The sequence below is a fragment of the Telmatherina bonti genome, assembly GCF_933228915.1.
Source record: "Telmatherina bonti genome assembly, chromosome: 19".
Lineage (NCBI taxonomy): Eukaryota > Metazoa > Chordata > Actinopteri > Atheriniformes > Telmatherinidae > Telmatherina > Telmatherina bonti.
The window spans coordinates 19,255,549-19,277,970 of record NC_136617.1 but is presented as its reverse complement, the minus strand read 5'-3'; the positions used below and the strand labels follow the sequence as shown (position 1 = coordinate 19,277,970).

The following is a 22,422-nucleotide window of genomic DNA, read 5'->3' as shown; positions in this document are numbered from 1 at the left end:
AAGCAGGAAATTTTTTACACTGAGCAGTTTTACTCAGATTTCTTCCAGCAGTCAGATTAGATTAGCCACTCCTCCATTAGCATACGGATGCTGGATATACTTGGAAATGAAAGCTAACAGCTAGTGTTTACGCGTTTTGTGAAGATGGCAGGAGACTTGAAGGATTTTGCGCTGGAGAAAGCCGAAGAGCTATCCAGCCTTTTGAAAGAGCTTGTATCTTCTGGGCAGAGCTATGTTCGGAACCAGTTTGGGGTAGACCTGGGTCTGAAGCCCGAGCTGTACCAGACGTGGGTTATCCTGTCTACGGCTGCGGTGGGTCTCCTGCTGCTGCTCGGTGTGTCCTGGGCCGCTGTCTGCGGCGGTCTGCTCTTCGGGAAAAAGCGGGGATCCCCGGTCACCCACGGTGGCGGTGAGCCTGACAAGGCCAACTTTATTAAAAGTACTAAACCGGAGGATCAGAGAAGGAAGAACAAAAAGAAAACCCTAGAAAAGGTAGGCAGCACTATGAACCTGTAGTATCACAGTCAATCAAAACAAGTTCTACTCTTCCAATAATGTAAACGACGCTCAACAAAGGTGTACATTCATTTTAGCCACTCAAAATTAAGCTAGTTATTGTTAATTAACTGACAAGAGTTATACTATTTGGCGCTATCAGCACCCTTTATTTGCACAGCATACATTAAGCCATCAGAAAACAACCCTTTTGACCGTCTTGTGAATGAAAACCTAAAATCAGTTTGCTTGCTGAGTATGCTATCAAAGAGCGTTTTAAATATGAAAGGACGCTAACTATAGCTATGTAGCTAACTGACACGTCATTGCTTTGGGTATCATGAGCGAAAATATCTGGTCTAATGAACGTCAGTCAGCGCACATTACGGTAACACCTTTTAAACAAATATTTTACCTTTTATATGTGATCGTGATTATCTACGAAACCCATTTTTAGCCACTTTGAAGAGTATGACACCATTTAAATGATTTAATCTTTCTTACATAGTAATATAGTTTTTAATTGAAGGGTATTTCATGTTAAACGATAGCAACAAGATTTCTAGCAAACCTACCAACTGCTAAGAAATTATTGTCACATAATTAACTGCTATTTTAGCATATATTTAAATGGTTAAATATATTACTAAGTGAAAGGGTGTAAGTCATATTACAATGGAAAAGAAGGACCAGTTGTTATAAGGAGTCATTAATAACTATATTTTAGAGGTACAATAAAAAATAAATAATGAGCTTACTAAAGCTGAATCCTTATTTATTTGTAATTGTTCTTGATCACAAGTACGGTGGTGTTAATAAAATGTCTCCTCTTTAGAAGGCTCAATCTAATGGACATCCAGTGACTGTAGCTCAGGAGGAAGTTAAAGTGGTTGAGAAAGTTTCCAAACTACCACCACAGATTAAAGCTGATAAGGTAAGGCATAGTTTAAAGGGGATCTGAAAGTGTTGTTGCTGGAAAATGTAGTTACAGTATCACTGTTGTGCTTAGTTATTTTCAAGTTATACAAAACAGAATAACTTCAAGTTTTATTTTTCAGGTACAGGAGGTTCAGGCTCCAGTGTTGGTGAAAAAGAACAAGAAGAAAACTAAATCAGAAGTGAAACCACTTAAGCATGCGCCCACAAATGATGGGAAAGAACCTGATGATGGTAACTCGGTTTATGAAGTTTTTTTTTTTTTTTTTAAGAACTTTTAATTTTTAAACAGTTTAATTTACCCACTGCATAGCAAATGGCTCTTAATAGACTTGTTAAGTGTTATTGTTAAAGTCAGTAGTCACATAAGCATTATGTGATCATTTATATGCATGTGTGTTTGTCAGGTGCATGGGAGACTAAAGTCAGCAATCGAGAAAAGAGGCAACAGCGCAAGAAGGAAAAAGGCCCTGAGGACTCTGGCGGTGCTGGAGCTGTGGAAGCACCTAAACCCCATGTGGAGGCCTTGGTGGCCACAGTTCCCTCAAAGAAGAGCAGAGCAAACCATGGTATTCATCTATTAAAGATTAAATTCATTAAGAAAACTTTCATGTGGTGATATACATGACTGCAGTAGAAATGTTTTGTTTGGTATGAAATCACAAATGAATTAGCATAGATTATTTATAAAAGATTTAAATATTTGGTACATGTTCAGAATGTAATTCTCCCCTTTCCAGACTCCCAGCATTCAAGAACAACCACAAAGGGCGATGGAGCCAGAGGAGCTGGTAAATACTAAGCTGCACTACTGTAATTTATGACTGTTCTCTTTCACTTTCATTTTAAGTTTGACTCTTAATTTTACTTTTCGTAACATTGTGTAAGCAAAACTACTGTGGACTGACTCCATATCTCTGCTTTTTACATGTTTTCACAGTATCCACCTGGAGAGAGGAGACTTCGGTCAATGGTGGAGGCTGGTCTGACATGTCATTGAAGATTCCAGGTCAGATGGCTTCAATGGAAGGAGCAAAATGGAGCTCCATATCTTCATCTACACATTACAGGCCCCAGCCTGAACCCCAGCCCTGGGTTCAGGATTCACAAGGTACTATGTCTTCCATATTTTCATACCAAAAACATGCCAGTTTGTGTGTGTGTGTGTGTGTGTGTTTTTTTTTTTTATTCTTAAAGACAAAATAAAAGTTGACATTCTGTTACACAGACTTGCAAGCTTTACTCATAATATCCATTTTGTTTCATGCAAACACACATATCAAATGTCAGGAGAATAATTTTTGGTCTTCCTCTTGACTTTATGAAAGATTGCACAGACAAAAAGATTAACAAATTGAGAGAAAAAAAAATTGTAATACAAAGCTGCAAAGAATTTGGGGGTTTAATCACCCATGCGCATAAAGATTCAACAAATCTCTATTCGAAGAAGAGGGCTGAAAAATTTCACTTCTGCACCTGTGGATGCTGGTTGATTGTAGAACATGCACATATGGAGAACTTCTTAGTAGAATGATTTCCTCATCGATACACCTGGCTTGTTTTAATGTTTTAAGTCAAAATATCTGCGTTTAGTTTGTCTTTTGCTTATTTTGGACACGTGTTTTTTGAGCTACATGTATTCACCCGCTTACTCAGAAGGAAAGGACTTTTGTGTCTAAACCCTTTAATCAATTATAGTTTATTAAGTTTTTACTATGCTGGAGATTGCTGCTATACAGAGCTTTGCTGTAGCCTGCTGTACAGCGACAATAAAGCTAGTATTTTAGTGTTTAACAAAAAATGAAAATCGTTATGTTTTTCATTCAGTTCTTGTTTGTTAATGCCAAATCTGAGCTGGTGCATGTTTGCTAGAATACTTATCCAAGATCCATATGTCCTTTTGGGTTGTCATCTTCAGCGTGGAGCAGCATTGATGGCCGGATAAAGACCAGCCTCCGCCCTGTGTCTTTCTCCATGCTTGGACTAAATAGTACAGGTTAGTACTGTGGTTAACTGTCACAAATCAACTCTATTTCCTGGATGTATTGCTAAAGACAGTTTTCACAGCCATCAGTCATTTTGTAGCAGCGCAGCTCCTTTACTTCTCTTCTCCCTCTTATAGATCCACTATCAAATTCAACTGAGCTGCAGTGGGAGAATCAACCAAATGTTGATGATGAATGGTCAGGATTCAGTAAGTAACCAATAGACACTCCCACACATTATACCTTCCTAAATACCTGGTGCTTGTTGGGAAGTAAAGTTTGTTAGGATTTTTGTCCATCTAGCTTCTATCTGTTTGATGTCCATTTTTTAGATGGCTTGTCAGCAACAGATCCAAGCTCTGACTGGAACGCTCCAGCAGAACACTGGGGAAACTATGAAGAGCCTCCAGTATTTGAGGCTTCAGCTCCTCTGCAGAGGGATCACCCTGTCCCCAACAAGGTTTTTCATAGTCATTTTCAGATTTTGGTTGTTGCAGTACATTTCTAAATTATGCCCAATGAAGGTTTTAACATCTTGATAACATGCAATAGTGTTAGCAGTTCCTTGCTCTCTTGTATCTGCTTTGCCATGAACATACTAGAAAAGATAGTTTAATTTTTGTCTAATATACTTGCGTTTTGGGACTGTAGGCATCAGATGATGAAAAGAACACTGATGATCCCTCTGGAGGAGCAGCCAAATCTAAAAAGAAGAGAAAAAAGAAGAAGACAACCGAAGAGGAGGCTGCATCTGATGCCCAGGCAAGAAATGGCATCAAGCTGTTAAGATTTCTGTCTTGCAAACCTTTAAATCATTCTTTTTATTCTAAGGGAATGTGGCAATTTAACCAGTTTTAACATAACCCTGTTTGATTTGTTTGATTGTAGATGGCAAGTACAGTAAACACTGTCACCAAAGCCCAAGAGGTTCCTGTTCTGCCTACTAAAAAGCCGAATACCAGCATATCATCCTCTCAGAGTAGGTTTTGGCAGATTTTTTAAGAAAATAGATATGATAAATTCTTAAAACCAAAATGTTCAAGTTTAAGTTCATGTTGTAATTTGAGTTGTAAACGTCTTTCTACATCAGAGGTATCCAAGTCCAGTTCTCAAGATCTAACATCCTGCAACTTTTAGATGCGTTCTTTCTCCAACACACCTGAATTAAATGAATGGCTTGTTACCTGCATGACATGTGGATGAGGGAATTGAGCAATTTGGTTCTGGTGTGTTGGATATGGGTTGCATGTAAAAGTTGCAGGATAGTAGATCTTGAGGTCCAGACTTCCTTGGTCTACACATATCCATGTGCTTGTTTTTATTTCCTCTTTTTCCAGAGAAGTCTGAGCAGATTGTTGAGCCCCCAAAATCCGTCCAGAAGAAAAAAGTCAGAAAGGAAACTTGAACATCACAGGTCTACACAAAGCATATGCAAATGATTGTTAAATGTGTCACATGCAATAATTACCAGGTACAGTGTCTTTTTGAGATACGCAACAGTTAATTGATTACAGAAACAAAATGAAAACAAGCAGCAGATAAAACCTGCTGAAATAAATACTGTATGGTGATGAAATGTGGTCCTATGGACTGAAAGCTTAACTACTTTTGCACTATTTGCTACACTGCAACCAGAGTGGAATTTGTGGTGAATTTTTAGAGGGTACATGTTTAGTGGCTTCAGAAGTTTTTTTGTTTTTTTCCCCTTCCTACAAGAGTGTATGCATTATCGACCCAAAAGTGTATAACAGGTTTTAATTGTATGTCTTTTTATGATGATAGAGAACAATGCATTTTTGTTATCCCATATGATGCACTTTGATTTGACTGCCATGCTGCTGTCCCTCCATGAATTGTATACATACATTACATATGTAATAATGACAAAAAGTTTAGGGTATTCTACTTTTTACATGATGTCAGCTTGTACATAAATGTACTATAACCTTTATAGTGAACTTCAATTTCTTTTTCTAAACTTCTGAATGCACATATTTTGTTGTGCAATGCTTATCCTTAACTTTTTGTAAGTAGTGTGTATTGATAAATTGAAGGGTTTAATTCCACCTGTCTCTATAGTAAGTATTAAGTGATAACTCATAGAGCAAAAACAGCATTGTATACTGTAGAAATGGGATAGGGGGTGCTTTTTTCTGCAAAAATAATGCAGCTGTCTGAATTTTATGAATATTTTCCAAAGTATTGCCCTTTTGAGTACATCATTTAATGTATTTTGCACCCATTTTCTTCAAAGTACATAGTCAAATGAAGTTATTCCTACCCAGTTAGTATGGGAGATAAGAATAGCTGGAACTCTTTTGACATATAGCACATACTGTATGGCGCATGTGTTGTATTAAAATAGACATATCTGTGCTCTTATGTGATATTCCCTAATTGATTAGAGGTAGTCACTGCTGTATTATTTGGGTAGTTTCAGCTGTGGTCCACATCAGTTATGGTGGAGTTTAAAATATCTTAGCTCAACAACCAGCCAGTCTGTAGGGTAATCCACTTCTAAACCACTTAACAGTGCAGTTGCATTTCCCAAAAAATTACTAAAATGCAGTTAAATAAAATGATTTTATTAGAACTTTGGGAATTTTGGAACTTTCTGTGATCTGAAATGACAATTAATTATAAACTGATTTAGCTTTTTTTTTGAGACCTCATTAACATATGTGAACCACTAGGGGGCACTGTAATATAAAGTTAATGGTTGGATCAAACCACTGAAGCACAAATACATGTAGTACTTCTACTTTTATCATCAATATCACTATGATTAGATCTAAATAGACTGTATGTTAATTTTTAAATGTTTCCTTCTGCACTCTGTATGATTTCTCTAAAACTGTTTCTTCCATTTTTGTGTTAGAAAGAGCCATGGCATTTGTACAGATAGTAAGGGCTTTATCCAGCTCTTTAATTGCACTGTGCAAAAGGCTGTATTGGGTTTCTTTCATTGTAGATGAATTGTTTGAATACCTTCTGCTGAATGTGAATTTTATTTTAATTTTTGGTGGTGGGGCTATTTCTGACTTCACAGTTTAGTGATGGGAAAAGATGTTTTAGACTGAGAATGAAAACTTCCATACAGATGTGACTTAGTACAGCTTTAATTCCACATTGTTTGTTTTAATGAGATATTCAGACACACATATGAACACCGTTACACACACACACACACACACACTCACACTTAAAAGGAATTTAATTCCATTGCCTTAACCAGTAGTTTAACATAAAGTGCATTGGAATCATTTTTAGAGTTTCCATCCATTTACAAGTTTTGATGTCTGAATTACTTTCATTTGCATGACTTTGATAGTACATATATTGTGGACATAAAATATGATCAGTCTTTTGCTTTAACTGATAGTTGTTGCTTTTAGAGTGCCACTCTAAAAAAAGAAAAAGAAAAAACTGTAATACCTTTCTGTTGGGAGACATGTTTGAATTTTTTTTTTTTAATTCAATAATTTCTTTGTTTTTATGGTGGGAGAGTCTTAGTGCATTAAGGTGTCAATCAACTGGTTTTGGTAGTTGTTTTTAAGATCTGATAGATCCCAAAATCTTGTGTCACTGTGGCTTCAGGTGCCCTCTAGTTCACTTTTTACTGATGGGTAAAAAGGTTTTGTCAATGTATTTATATATTTGTTTCTCTGCAATGGATTTGTGGATGATTTTGTTAATTGAGGACATACAAATGATATTTATATGTTTGTATGGTAAAGATGACAGTTAAATGAGAACTGCTTAATATCATTTTGTATGGGGTTTTTATTTCTTTCTGCTGAAAAAAACACAAAATATAGTTAAGTTATTTATACAGGGTGATAGAGCTTTTTTGAGGGGTCTGTTAGTTCCTAAATAAAGATCTTCAAATTTAAACTAGTTGCAAATTGGTTCAACAAAAGACACCATTCCAAAGAAGTACTAAAAACCATACTGCTATCTTTATGTGTTTTTTTTGTTATACCTAAAGTGTAAATTAGAATTCTTTTAGCAGAATACAACACATATGGTACAATATTACTGGCCCTTTTTATGTTTGTTATTGGAATAATCTCAAAGCCATCATAAATACTGTTTATGCTGTGGTGCAAATCTGTGTCAGGCCCAGGATGCGCTGACCCTCCCGAGGCCAAACTGCTGCCTCAGTCAATGTGGTCAGGCAGTCGCGTGGCAGCTCACAGAATCTGACCTCCTTCGGATCTCCTCTCTCTGTCTCATCTCTCGGTCCATTTAGGATTTACCAGCTTTTAATCTCTGACCATCACTGGCTCAGTGTGCATTCAGTTACAGTTCTGTGAGGTCTCACGTTTTCCATTCATCCCTGTTCAGAGATTATTGTACTCACTTTCTGTGAATATAAAAGGCAGATATATAAATAGTACAGGTCACTCTGATGAATAGGACTTTGGTTGATAAAAGCTCTGCTTAAAAAAAAAAGGAAAATTCTTCCTTAAAAAGAAGATAATTGCTCCCTGAAACCCAAAAGCTTTGCACTTTTGCATCCCAATATTTGGAATAATAACATTGCAAACATTGTATAAAATGAACAAACTGTTCTCCCAAGCATCATCTGTGAGACTTAATTGTTTCCAATAACTTTGAGAGAGATTATCAGGCTTTGAAGTCATTATATCAGAGCCCTCTCTACAAAGACACAAAACAAATTTTTGAATGTTCTTTAAAGCTTCAAAACGGATCATGAGATTGAGATCATGTGTGTCTACTCTGCCTCAGCATTTAGAGAGGTAGCCATCATGTCATGGCAGGAGAGGAAAATCCCCAATCTGAGTGACGGGGTCCAACAACCAGAGCTTAAAGCTGTGCTCAGTGGTCGCCCATCTGTCAGGCTTGTTTCAGGATTTTTGCACAAAGAGACTGACATGAAATACTGTCTGAGCTCAACAAAACGCATAAATGTGTCTTGTTTAGAGACATTTTTAAAATTAGAAGGAAAACGTGTCAAGGAAATATCCAGAAACATACTGGTTTGGCATATGATTTCCAGATGATTCAATTTGACCTTGGAGGGGGTAATAACACTGATTTATTTCATTTCTTAAAAGATAAATTATGCATGGAAAAATAATTTCCTCTGTTTTTCCTACTTAATCCATGAGCCTTTTCAATGTTTGCATAGAATATTTATTTATTCACATTACAAGTTAAACCATGAACAACAACATACAAGCCATACTCCTGGTCAAAATTATTATCCTTAAATTTGATAATTTATAACAATTGATAATATAGTCAGTTTTTATTAAATCAAACAAACACATCGCACTTCACATTCCCCAAAAGACCAATAATTATAGCTTAAATCTTATCATATGACACAGTTCATGAATTATATTGGTAATCTTTGTAATTCAGCTTTCATTTGACACTGAATACCTTTTGATACTGGAAGCTGCAAAGCATTCCAATAAAATGATTTACAAAAAAAAAACTTTTTGAGTAGGAGAGATCCCATCCTTATAGACATCACTGCCACATAAGTAAACTGATGCAGTTCCTTTTTTCCTCTCTGCTGCAAAACTATCACTGTTTAATACAGTTCATGTGAATAACTAAAAATTCCTCTCAATTCCCTTTAATTTTAAGAGCCAAAACGATTATTAAATGCTTTCTTATATTGACAACAAATCCCTTTTTTTTTTTTTTTTTTTTTTTAAACTTTTAATCAAAGCTAAATATTTTTGAAAACATTTTGTTTGCAATTAGCTGTATTAGACTCACATTTATGATCAAGACTATAAATTCAAAAAAGAGAAAAATAAATAAATTCGGTTATACATCTATATAAGTATGATTGTTGATTAAGTAGGTTAATTTCTTTCAATGAGAAAGCTTCAGATGAAAACTTTACATGGCGCTGCATTCACTGACCGGAAATAAAGTCTATTTCAGAAAGAAAGAGATTCTATGTTAAATATTTCTGGAGGATTCCAGCTCATTTCCACCTTCGTCATCATCACCATCATCATCATCATCATTATCATCATCCGTCTCTCTGATCTTGGTCAAAATCCTCCTGTGGTCACGTGACGCGGGGATAAACCAGATTAACGGCTTTCCGCCTGCCAGGAGTCCACTCGCGGAAACAGGCAAACAAACGCTGGATGTGGCGCCAACTCTTCCATCTTTTTCCAACACTGTAGCCTTGAACAAAACACTATAGTTTTTTTTCGGCAGCATTCATGAAATAACTTAAAATTCATTGGGTGTTAAAGATGATTTCACCGTGGGACCGGTGGTACTCGACGAGCTGCTGCCTTTGCTGCCATGTACGGACGGGCACCATTATTCTGGGAATATGGTATATGGTAAGTCGGGTTTTTCCATTTGGTGTCAACCCAGAATGTGTAGGAATGTGATTGAATCTGCTCAGTTTGCGTTGAGATGTTACTTTATTCTCACTAAGTGTTGAGTTTTAGAGCAGTAGCTTGCTAACTACACCTGCTCATTTGTTGTGGACTTCATTTGCCATTTTCAGAATGGTTTGACGGACTGAAACAGACGATAGTAATCACTCAGTAATCACCATCGTAATTACATGTCCATAGAAATATATTCCTATTAAATAGACCTATTTATTCAGACATACGCCTTTTCACTAACGTACAATACATTTTTATTTCATACTGTGCTATTCCTTACCCACTTTCCCACATTTTTCTTACAAATTAGGTGACATTTTCAGCCCTTGTTGTTTGTTTAAATTTAGTTATCTTCCCCTTTTAACCCGCAGGATAACTTATAGTTTTATACATAGTTCAGTAAGCCTGGTAAATCCTTGACCTTTTTGGAAGAGTCGTCCCTTTTTTTAGCTTGACCCTAGTATTAAACATCACCGTCATGTAGAGCCAAAGCTATAAAAAGAAAGCAGTAATATCCTTTAAGTTTTTTTCCTCTATAATGGTTGAAAACGATGACATAAGAGTTTTAAAGTAATACTCCTGATCCTTACAGGAAAACACCTGAATTTATTGGACCTTGTCAGTACTTTATCATTGGCACTTTCATAGTAAATCTTTCACAGTACAACAAACTTGTAGTATTTTTACAATTTCATGATACTTACATGATCAGTTTAAATATTGGTTAAGTAATGTAAGGAGTATAATTGGTCTGGCATTTTATCTGTACTGGCTGATAAGGTTACATTTGTGCCTGCTGTTGCAACTTTTTCATGTTAATGAAGTGTACTGCATTGTGTGTTGATGTCAGGACAGAAGAAACATGATTAAATCTGCTTTTTGGTGGGCAATAAATGTGTGTATTGGTGCTTGCATCAACAATCTGCTAAAATGAATCAGATGATTTTAGATGTAAAAAAAATACAATAGCCTACATCCTATTATTTATTTATAACAAACTCATTTTGTAATTTATTGTTACACTTTTACAGGTCTGACGTGATACCTTAGAGAATAGCAGAACTCAAATACCAAATTCATTCTCTCTTCTTTAACTATTTCTTATTTTTATCACTTAACCCATTAAGACTCTTATAATATTGATTTTGTATTACTGTATAGTATTACTGTAGTGTTCTTTAAAAATAGATTTAACTTTTGCATGTATTTCCCTTTAATATTTAGTTTAATATAATGTTATTGTAACATGACTCATAACTTTTTTATTTTACCTTTTTTATTGTTGAAAAAATAGGAAGGCCAAAGACAATAAAACTGAAGCATTGACATATATCCTATTTCATGTTTCTGTGTTTGTCCTTTGGATTGAAAAGTCTTGTCTTCTGTCAAAATAAAACTTTAAGCTGCAGAAAGCTGTTTCAAAGACCCAGCACACAATTTGATATTGATACAGATTTTCTTTCTTCCTCAGCTCATAAATGCAGTGGTCCTACTCATCCTCCTGTCAGCTCTCAATGACCCAATACAGTACCGCTACCACCTTACCAGCTCCGAGCTGGGAACTGACATTGATGTCATGGACGATGCAAGTAAGTAAACACATCAGAGATTGGTCATAAAGGTTTGTTTCGATTTTGTATTGTAGCATTGACTACGCATATCTGCATAATTGAATTGGACAAAGAGTGACTGCGTCCAGTCAATACCAAAGCCATATCCAGAGCCCAGTTCCCAGTAAACATTATGTTTCATAGCTCAGTAACAGCAGTGGATGAATGTCGCGCAAATGTCCTGCCAGAGAAATTAGATGCTATGTCAATATGGATCATTGTGTGTCTGCAGCACTAGATCCCCATTTCTTTTTTTCTGCCCACCACTTCTTTTCTGAGAATGCTGCCCTCAGCACAGACACAGCTGAGTAAGCTCGGCATAGAGAACAAATGTGAGCGCATGTGTAGTTTCAGTGCTTCCTTCCAGCAGCTATCATCTTCATCACAGTCGCTTCTGGACGGCTTCAGAAACTGTTACTGGCAGCTGATTAAAAATGACTGCTCTGAGTCAATGTTGGATTAAAATCGCCATCTTGACTAACTCCTCCCTCACATGGCGCTCACACTCGTAATGCATCGGTCTAAAATGTATTACGAGAAGCTTGTATAATGTTACAATTTCCCTGATAATTTACAAAGAAATGTCACAAGGGTGGACTGACTGGACTGGTGGCATTGTCTTTATGCATGTTTGTGTTTATTATATACAAAATGTATGTGTCTCTAGTGTAAGGGCACATGCTTAGAGGCAGACCATTATTTCCTGCTGTAGGTCTAAACACAGTATCAGTAAGGATAGGGATATATGCAGTAGTTGCTTACAGTTTTTTTTTTTTAGTTTTTATTTTGTGTGAAGTTACTTTGTAAGATATGTTTAAAATCTAACAACAATGCAGAAACTAGTCAGGTTGTGTAAGAGCTACTACTGCATGTTGATCTGAGTTTTCATTTATTCAACAAGACTTAGCTTAATATCAACGGATGTTTATAGTTTTTTCTGTTGGGTGCTACAATGACATGGACAAGTGTGAGCTCCTATGGCTTTAGAAAGGCTTGCATAACATTGTTGATCATGTTTTGTGCAGGGCAAACGGTCTACTTGTAAAAAGTATGATTACATTAAAGTACTCTGTGCTTTGTGAAAATTTATGTCCTGTTTAGTAGGGCATTCGGATCAATTTCATCAGGTATATACATAAAGTAACATTTCAGGCTTACGTCTTTGACACTGATAATATGTGAAGTATAGTCTCAGCATTTAAAGGCAAATGAATTCTATCTAACACTCATCAGGGGTAGAAATGCTATAAGAAAATTGACCTACTTTATTATTAATCACCGCAAACATTTTCCTATTGGGTTTATAGTCTTAAGCATCAGTTCTGAGTCTTCTTCAATACAGAATGATATTCATTTAGTAAAAATTTGGTTCAGTTAGAGGGAAATTAAGTAATTTGGAAAAAACACAGGCTTTTGGATGGAGCTGCCTTGTGATTCACAGGTCACTGCTGTACCATCAGTTAGCCCCTTGCTCACACACAGTAGTGATTTCCTCAAGGTCTCAAAACAATTGCCCTGAAATCTTATATACAACAGGAAGTCTTATATACAACATTTAACACAAAAAGCAGCGTGTACATTTAGTGTTAAATCAAATCAAATCAAACTTTATTTCTATAGCACTTTTCATGCTTAAAAAAACACTACAAAGTGCTTCACATAATAAAACAATTTACATTAAATGAAATACAGTCTATGGTTAGATATCATATTTTTTAAAACGTAACACTGTAGCACATCTCAGTCCTATTATACTGCCCAAACCTAATTGGAAAGAAACCAGAAACATTGTCAGTAACTTTTTGTAAAAAATGGTCGTTTTTACATTTGCCCAGCAATACTTTTCAGTCAGTGACTACACAGGCTCAGAAACAGTAGGTATTTAGTGTTGCTCTGCACTTACCAACTATAGTAAGTCCTTTCGCATCTTATCATGTTTCTCTCTTGTTTCTTTGTGTTTTTCTCCACCAGATATCTGCATAGCTACTGCAATATCCCTACTCATGATTCTTATATGTGGCATGGCAACATATGGTGCTTACAAGGTAAGTATTCAAAACAAGTAAGAGCCAAACCCACATCTGGACTTGAGAAAATGAGTTCCTCCATCTAATCCTAATCTCTACTTTGTAGCAACATGCTGCTTGGATCATTCCATTCTTCTGCTACCAAATCTTCGACTTTGCCCTTAACACACTGGTAGCCATTAGCGTGGTGGTTTATCCCAACACAGTGCAGGACTATCTCCAGCAGCTGGTGAGGACCATTTCCTTTCCATTTAAAAAGCTACTCTAAATGATTGAATGATGCTTTCTGTAAGTGGATGTTTTACAGAGGAATCACTCATTTCTGTCAAAGGCAAAAATGTAACTTCTGTTAAACGGTAGAAGGGCACAGATTTTGGGCATAAAGATTTTGTGTACCTACTTGACTTTTATTGAGTTTTAGTTTGAGAACGATTAGAAAAAGGCAACTTTTGTTCTTTCTGTTCCATATTTCTCAATAATGTTTATTATCATATGATTTATTTTCATCTCCCTCTCTCCCTCCCTCATAGCCAGGAACATTCCCTTACAAAGAGGACATCATGTCCACCAACAACATGTGCCTAGTCTTTGCAGTCCTTCTCTTCATTGGCTGCATTCTTTCTTTCAAGGTAAGACTGAGCCAGGCTTTTTGTCTAGCTGTATTCATTGACTGAAACTGTGCAGATAGAGTCAAAGCACATATTTAGTATATACATGTACGTCAGTGTAAGATATTACATTAACTTACTGAACATCTTCTCGCTCTGTAGCGGCTGTTTTACAGAGGTTCATCATATGGCAGTGTAATTAAGTCAAGTCTCACATTGTGCACAAACGTATGGCAGCATGGACCATATGACATATAGAGAGAATTTACCAATGTGGACATTTTGATTATCAATGGTCTTTATAAGATGATCACGCAGTCGGAGAGCAGAGGGTCAGGGACATCAGGAAACCAACTCCTGTCAAAATAACTCTCCCTTAATGCATGGCTGATTCTCTAGGCGCAGCTCTGCTCTGAGGCTCTTGGATGAGACGGGGCATGAAGTTGCAGTCATCTGTACAATCAAATCAACTTGTTTCTCCTCTAAGCTGAGATTAGAAATGTTCTCGGCAGATATCCAAAGCCAGAGCAGGGGCTTTATGACAGGATGCAGCCACTGGAAGACAGCCTGCAGTCAAAAGAGTAATAAATGTCATGCTATAGATACTAAGCTTTGTTTAGTCTATATTTGAATTTGCACATACATTTGTGATGTTAGCCAAGCAAAATGAATAGAACTCTGTTATTAACAGGCTGCTAGTCTTTTTACTTACAATGGTTAAGTTTCCCAAAAAGACCCAGATGTTAAACCTCAGGGACTCCTCCAGCTCTCAGCAGGGAGCGAACACCTGCTGAAGTTACTGCTGATGCCAATCTCCTTCACCTGACTGCACTTGGCATAGATGGCAGAGACAGACAGGAAAAGGGAGAACTGGAGAGAAGAGATGGTAGGAACTTAGAGAAGAGGTTGAAGCAGAAAGAGTAATGTAATTGGATAAATGGGTCAGCTGAAATGAGAATCAGATTAAAAGTAGGAAGAAATGCTAAGAAAAGTTGTGATTTGGTGGTGATTTGCACTGATGTGACATGTTCAGTCAAGCTAGAAGGGAAAAAAAAAGAAAAAGGTTTTAACCAGAGAAACAAGTAAATAGTGAATCTAGAAAGGAAATTTATTAAATAGTGAACAAAAATACATTTTGATCAATGTTACAAATATCTGAAAATCAAAGCTTGCATTTGTATCAACAATCAGAATATGTGCAGAGTTACTGTTATTGGATGAGTTGACCTTACACTTGTGTTGCGCAGAGAAGGAGGTCAACTCAGCAGATGGTTAAGTGATTGGCTAGCACTCTACTTGTCTTCCTGGTTGGTTGCTCCTACTGCTGGCAGAGGCGCCAACTCAGCAGGCTACTCACACACACATACACACAATGAACCTCCTTTTCTTTTGCCAAGTCAGGCAAACCACCCCCAGTGCATACATCGGCTTAGTGAGGCAAGAAAAGCCGGATGAGTTGCTTCTGGTAAAATAGTGGCTGCTAAACTGAAAGGACCATGTTGTCTGGGAAAATGTCTTAATAAAACCATCACATCTTGTTCAGTGGTGCATTTCTGCTGCCACCATCCTTAATCCTGATAAATCTAAACAAACAGCATGGGTGATCATTTAATAAAAGTAGTGTTTGTAATGGCCATTGTGTTTCTTTTGGTCTTTTCAGGCTTATCTGATTGGCTGTGTGTGGAACTGCTACAGATATGTGAGCGGCAGGGGAACCACAGAAGTCCTGGTTTATGTCACTACGAACGACACCACGGTGAGTCCTTGAATGCACCCGCCTCTTATCTCACCTCAGTGACACACTGAGCACACCTTCACCATCAGATAACAACATGATCTCATTTCAACTGCGATGTTTTTTACATTTTCATCTTAGAAGCTGTCTGTTCTCAATTTTAATTGTATGAGTTGACTGTTAGAGGCAAGCCAACTTGAGTGACTTGAAAGCATCTTTAACCCCAAAGAGTATTGATTAACAAATCTCATAGGCCTCATTGGATTTTTTAGTAATTTGCTTAATATTATTAGACATTTTAAAACAACAGAAAGTAGCTGTTACTTATAAAACTTACTGTCTTCTGAAATGTTTTTGTTTGTTTAAGAAAACGATTATGCTGTTTCCTAAGTGAAACTGGTGAAAGTCAAACGTAATTAATATGTATGACTTCATTCACTAAACTGTATTTACAAATACTTTGAAAAGTAATTGTGTAGTGTTGTTAGGCCCCCTTTAATGTGATCTGAATTATTTATACTGTAAACCCCAGCTCAGTAGCATACTGTATATAATACCATCTTCATAATACAGAGACAATGTCTAAGGCCCTGATTGAAGTTGTTTTGCAGTCGGTCTCAGCTGTTTCACAGCTGTTGGAAGTGTCAAGGTGCTGTAGGTCGTCCTGACTGTGTGATTTGTTAGTCGTCCATTCCAATGGGGTGCATTCAGCGTTGAGTCTAGATGTTTCTAAGAGGCATTAGCTTCGTCATGGTTTCCGCGTGTCTGTCTTGCTTATAATCCCCCATCCTGATAGATAAGACATTAATCTGCCTCACACCCTCTGTCCACTCAGTACGCAGCACTCTGTCTGTCACTTTGTCCTTGCGCTGCAGTGGCCATGCTTGACACTGATGACGTTTTTCACTTTATGAAACAAGACTTGACACCCAGGAGCTAATCCAGCAGGATCTGATGTCATAGTGTGCATCATATGTGCTCGGAGCAATTAACAGATATGTGGACGTTACTGTGTCCCCTGCAGATAGGATTTGAGGATTTCTTTTTTCTGCAAAAGTAAAAACTTTTTATACTAAATGTGTTTGTATTTATTTCAGTAGATGTGTAGTATTAATAGTAGTAGTAGATGTTAATTAAGATGTGCTTAATTTGTGTGGGTTTGCTGATTTAAGGACAGTGGAAGCAAAGAAACAAGCAAAAGGAAAATACGAAGAGTCTGAAATTGGAAATTCAAAAAGTACTTTATTTAAAGCTGATTATTCTGTGAAACACAGAGGCTTCATGTAATATTTCTGTTAAACGTAGTGAGTAAACAGGTTCATTTTCTTTTTGAGAAAAATGCTATTACCATAAAACTATTTTTAAAAGCTACATTTCCAAATAGATCTAAAGCTTTAATAAGGAGACTTATTTCAAATTACAGGTGCAGAAATGTAATAAAGTATACATTTTTATTAACTAGCTAATTGAGAATACACGCCTAAATCTAGCTTTGAAAATCAAATGTTTTTTATCTATTTTTTTTAATTGGTTGAAATTTGAAATACTTCCCTAAAGATGTCAAAAGTAAACATGGGAAAGAACATCTGAAGTTAATGGGTGAAAAGGAATGCCACAGAACAGGCTGTGTGACTTTTAATTAGAGAAATATAAAAGAGAATATTGTACTTCAGTGTAACAAATGTAAACGGATGAATAAAGCCTCCATCTATTTTTACTACTAAAAAGACAGCAGTGTGTCGAAATGGCTTTTTACAGCCTCGAACATCAAGTACCCAGCTGCTTCTGCTTATCTGTTGTGCTTCTCTATAAATGCCATTAAAATGCGCAAGGGTCATCCCTCTCTTTCTCTCTCCCTCCTCCTCTTCCTCTAACCACATATCTCTTTCCATCCTCACTTCTTCTGGAAAGGTTACATAACTGTCTGCTTGTCTGCTTCATTTCAAATCCTCTCTGTGATGTGCTTGCCGGGCCTCCCTGGCTGCTTCACTATTCCAACCCCTTGGAGCATATTCTCTCACTCACTGAATTAGCAGCAGTGCTGGTTTTATAACATCATTTATAGAAAAGGACCTCTGACGGGCTTATGTACATGTGAATGGTATCCTTGGAGCTACTCGCTCCCTGTAAAGGGACGACATAAAGGGCGGCAGTGATGAAGGAGACAGTGAGCTGTGTCCAAAACCACTTTATCACCAGTAGTGCGCTATATGATCAGTGAGTGTATCTAATTCTGATACAGAGTTTGACCCAATATTGTAGCTCTCAGAGTCACATGAAAATATGTTTTGTGACTTTGTAGCTCACAAAAATATTGATCCTCCTCAAGAATTGAGCACTAATGAAAGACATCTTTATATATGAGGTAGTAAATTACTAGAAATAACAATTATTTACATCACAGCTTAAGATGAAGACTGTTACATAAATTCCTTTAGTGGCTATAAGTGTCAATTACATCAGAATAACTAAAGCTTTGTGTCATGGTAGCACAAATTGTGAAGATTTTCTGGATTAACAGAAGAAATTGATGCAGTAATCTCAGTTAAGGTCATCTTTGTTGTTTCATATTTAAGGTAGGATCAGCTAAAACCCTTGAGGCCTTTAGCTAATGTTGCAAGTCAAGCTATAAGTTTCTGGAAAACGTTTCACATAACAATCAATTGCTCAAGATTGTTTTGTGAAACTTTCTATCTCTCAGCATTCACCCGTAGCAGGACTGACTGGTGGTGTGATGTAGCAACCACTGATATGAACACAGTGGAGAATTTCGCTCACTTTGTTTACAACCTTTTTCTTTTAGCTGGTAACTTTTGCCTTATTTGGCAAGTTTGGCAAGTTGAGCAGCGTCAGCAGCATCAGGCCAGATATAGAGACAGAATCCTGAAGTTAATTTTTATTTTGGCATAAATGATCAGATGAAGGGTTGGGTTGTGTGTGTGTGTGGGTAACATGTATGTGTGTTTTTAAATATGAAACTGTTTTTTAAGGTTGTTAAGCACTTTAATATGTTTCTGAATGAAAAGTGCAATATAAATAAAGTTAGATTTGATGCATTTTGTATGTTTGATAAAAATCACTGCTGATTTTTAATCAATTTTCACTTCATTGAATATTCCGTCTACGGCCACCAAATATTTTACTAAATACATTTTTCTTTTTTCTTTTTTTTTTTTAAATAATGTCACACTGACTCTTCGGGAACTGACAATAGAGGAAAAAAACATAAGACTTTTGGTATTTGACTGCTTTTTTTCTGTTTGATTTCAGGTTTTGCTGCCACCATATGAGGAGGCTGTCACTATGCCACCAAAAGAGCCCCCTCCCCAGTACATGGAAGCATGACACACACCCTGACTGCTAGCTTTTATACCCCAACACCTACCATATTTCCCTCCAAACTTTAGGATTCCAGCGCTGGCTACAGTGTGTCCAAAACAAGGCAAAACAGTGTCTTAGACTTTCATCTTGGATTCTGGCCCACTTTAGATTAGATTAAGCTAACCCCGAGGCAGTAACTCTGTCCCCTCTCTCCCATTTACCCCCCCAGTTGTTGTGACGTATTGTCTTTTATCTCCTGTGTCCTCCTCCAAGGACAGCATCACCTCCAGCAGCCCTCCTTCTGGGCTGCTGCTGTTCCCCAGAAGAATCTAAACTTTTGCTGGACGTTCTGACCCAACTTAATGGGCACTTTTTCTTTTTAGTTCAAAGTGCACCTGTTTGGCCACCAACTGTTAACCCCCAATACTGTGAATTACCCTTGTGGTCTTTATCTAGAAACAAACTACCTGAAGAAAGGTATCAAGCTTGAGAAGGAAAGCGACAAAAATCAGTAAAACATGAGCACTTTTTTCAGGATTGACAAAATTTCTTCATTGAATGTAATGTCTGGGTATTTTTGTATGACTTTTTGTATAACTTGAGAGGAAAAATGTGAGAAGTGAGAGGCTGTCTTGTTGTGATAGGATACCATGTTGTGCTGTGATGTCGCTCACCTTGCTGGAAGGCATATTGGAAGAGACAGACTCCTTGACCAATGAAAACTGTCTTCCTTTTGTACGTTCCAGACTGTAAACCTGTAAATCATTGACTGCCAGTGAAAATCCCTTGTTCACCCATTGATTTTTGTCACGATATTCCAGTTTGCCTTCCTACCTTTTTACAAGATCTAAGATAACCAAGTGATCCAGTGAAGCACTCATCACAAAAACACCAACTAAACACACATTTATACACTCCAGGTTCACACCCAGAAAGGCAATACACAAAAAACCAAAGTGTGTAAATGTGTGTAAATGTTGGGGTTTTTGTCGTCATTGGGCTGCAGCTGCAGTAGCATCGACTGTGTCTTTATGTTAATTTTTTTTTTTTCTTTTCTTTTTAAATAAGGATCATGATGTATTCTGGGATCATTTTAGTTGAGCTGACTTAGCTGGACTGAGGGCATTTTCCCATAAAGACTGCATGACATGCTGCTGTACATGCAGAGACTGTATGTTTTTATTTGTGTGTGCTTGTCTGCGTATGGCATGTGATGTAACTCTTGGGTCCTTTATCTGTAGTATTCATTTTCATGGTGAAATGTTTATTTTTGTGCAGGCGATCCCTTTGAGGCATTGACTTAGATCAGCAGAGAAGCACAAAATCAATATGAAGTTTGTTTAACGGTGTAAAACGCTTGTCATACGCTTCAGCTTTTCAGGCAGTCAGCATTGTGACAGATAATTATGGGGCAAATAGTAAAAGTACTTAATCCATCTATTCTGTTAGTATTAATTTAGTTTCACGTTGTCATAAAGAATATGCAGTAGTGCATTCATCCGCTCAATAGTCCTAAACACTCTCACCAATTCCATTTCATACTAATCCTGTAGTTAATAACGTAGCCATTTGTTGGCCCCGTTGTCATTATCCCTGTGAATTATGTCCACTGCTTCTCCAAATCCAACCAAACTCAAAAAATGAAAATGCACTTTAAAGTCTGAGCGAGCTAACTGAATACTGTTGTGTATGTGTTATTGTTCACCTTTACTATACTATACAGTAGCTAGATGGCTCTAATATAAACAGCTACCCTTGCCCGAACCATATAAGCATATAAAACATGACATAAATCAGTATTTTTAGTTTGTGATGGCTGCAAAGCTGACACATATACACTTGGTTTAGGAATTTTAGGTTTGCCCTGTATCTGAAGTAGTGTAAGGCTGACGTCTCCCTTCATTTATCATGTCATGACTGTTCTCTCGCTCTTTCCTGTTGTTGGATCTCCATGAGCTCATGTGTTCAATGCAGAATAACAATAAAAAGGTAAATTAACAAAGCATGTTCTGGATTTATTTATAGAGAAAATGGGTTTGTTCGACAGCTCTGTATTGTCATCCAGAGTTACCAGTTCAAAATGTTTAAACAAGGAAGCACTGAAAATAAGTGAAAAGCCTTAAATCTACTTGTTTATTTGAAAGTCAAATTACATAATGTATGTCTAATGTTTTTCTTTAGTGGGGTTGGAGGGTTTATGTAACACCGGAGGCTTGCTACGTTATCTTGCTAAATGGCAATATCTGTAATCTGTGGAATGGTCCAGATTTTAATCATGACATAGAAATCAAAGTTTTCTTACATAATGTCCCCCTTTTTTTCATGTCAGTGTATTAACTGAAATAGTTTTTATGAATACATGGATAAGATTTTACTTTATTTCTTCAACATTGTTGACCGGTTAACAAAATCTTTCAAAATTGAAAAATGACTGCTTTACATCTTCCTCAAATTGATTTATCTGGTTATTAGAGCCGAGTGAAACCGGCTTCCTGCTTAAATTACAGTGTGTCCTTAGTTTTTTTGTGGTAGAAGAGGTTTTGTGGAAAACACCACTCAACAAAAATAAAATGCATCATTGGCTAAATATGAGTACTGAGGGGTGACGATGCATTCAATGCCGAGAAGCGTTTGAGTCAGTGAAAACATCTGGAGTTTTCCTTGCATTCTCCAGGAAGAAAAACAAGCATATATAACATGTCTGAACTAGTTAAAAAAAAAAAAAAAATCAGAAAAATGGTTGCCTGTCTGGTGCCCTTTCAAATGACATGGATTAAAACAGGCAGAAACACAAGGATTTAGCCTCCTGCATCTAAATGGAGGCTGGCATTACTCTGGGTCCTGCAGTAGGATACCAGACGGGTGCACTCACCTACTTTCTGTCAGCAGGAAGAAAGTGGGTCACATTCTGTCTCCTCTCACTAAAATGCTTGTCAGAAGCAGAAACAGGGTTGTACAATGTCATCAGCATCTGAATATGAGATTTTAATAGAGGACTCAAGAGCCAGAAGGCTGTTTAGTAAAGATCTGTCAATAAATGTGACCTAGATACTGTAAAGTAGAAAGAACCACTCATTATTTGATGTTACATTACAAAGCATGAAATCATTACTTTTTTTTATTTCTATTCTGCAAATTTTAACTAATTGTAAAACAAACCTGCCACAGGCTGTTCCAGCATCAGCTAAGTGCTCTACGAGCCATTTGTCTATTTATGGATCAGATTGTTCACACTTAATTCCAATCTGATTACGCAGCCTCTTCAGATATTGTCCTCGTTTCGATCCAGGCTTCTGCTGCACGTGAA

General features: G+C 36.9%; 2 protein-coding genes across 2 annotated transcripts; both read left to right on the top strand.

Moving 5' to 3' along the window:
- Positions 1 to 106: 106 nt before the first annotated feature.
- Positions 107 to 7,181, top strand: mtdha (metadherin a). The gene is made up of 12 exons (XM_079259158.1): positions 107 to 492; positions 1,331 to 1,429; positions 1,554 to 1,665; positions 1,839 to 2,000; positions 2,172 to 2,222; positions 2,372 to 2,542; positions 3,350 to 3,427; positions 3,554 to 3,625; positions 3,749 to 3,876; positions 4,068 to 4,178; positions 4,305 to 4,395; positions 4,754 to 7,181. Exons 1-12 carry the CDS (start codon positions 145 to 147, stop codon positions 4,819 to 4,821), a joined length of 1,491 nt encoding a protein of 496 aa, XP_079115284.1. The 5' UTR covers positions 107 to 144; the 3' UTR covers positions 4,822 to 7,181.
- A 2,486-nt stretch (positions 7,182 to 9,667) lies between these two features.
- Positions 9,668 to 19,139, top strand: laptm4b (lysosomal protein transmembrane 4 beta; the record flags this gene model as incomplete). The annotated part of the gene is made up of 7 exons (XM_079259199.1): positions 9,668 to 9,760; positions 11,286 to 11,403; positions 13,396 to 13,469; positions 13,558 to 13,680; positions 13,982 to 14,080; positions 15,720 to 15,815; positions 19,065 to 19,139. 7 exons carry the CDS (start codon positions 9,668 to 9,670, stop codon positions 19,137 to 19,139), a joined length of 678 nt encoding a protein of 225 aa, XP_079115325.1.
- Positions 19,140 to 22,422: the final 3,283 nt, after the last annotated feature.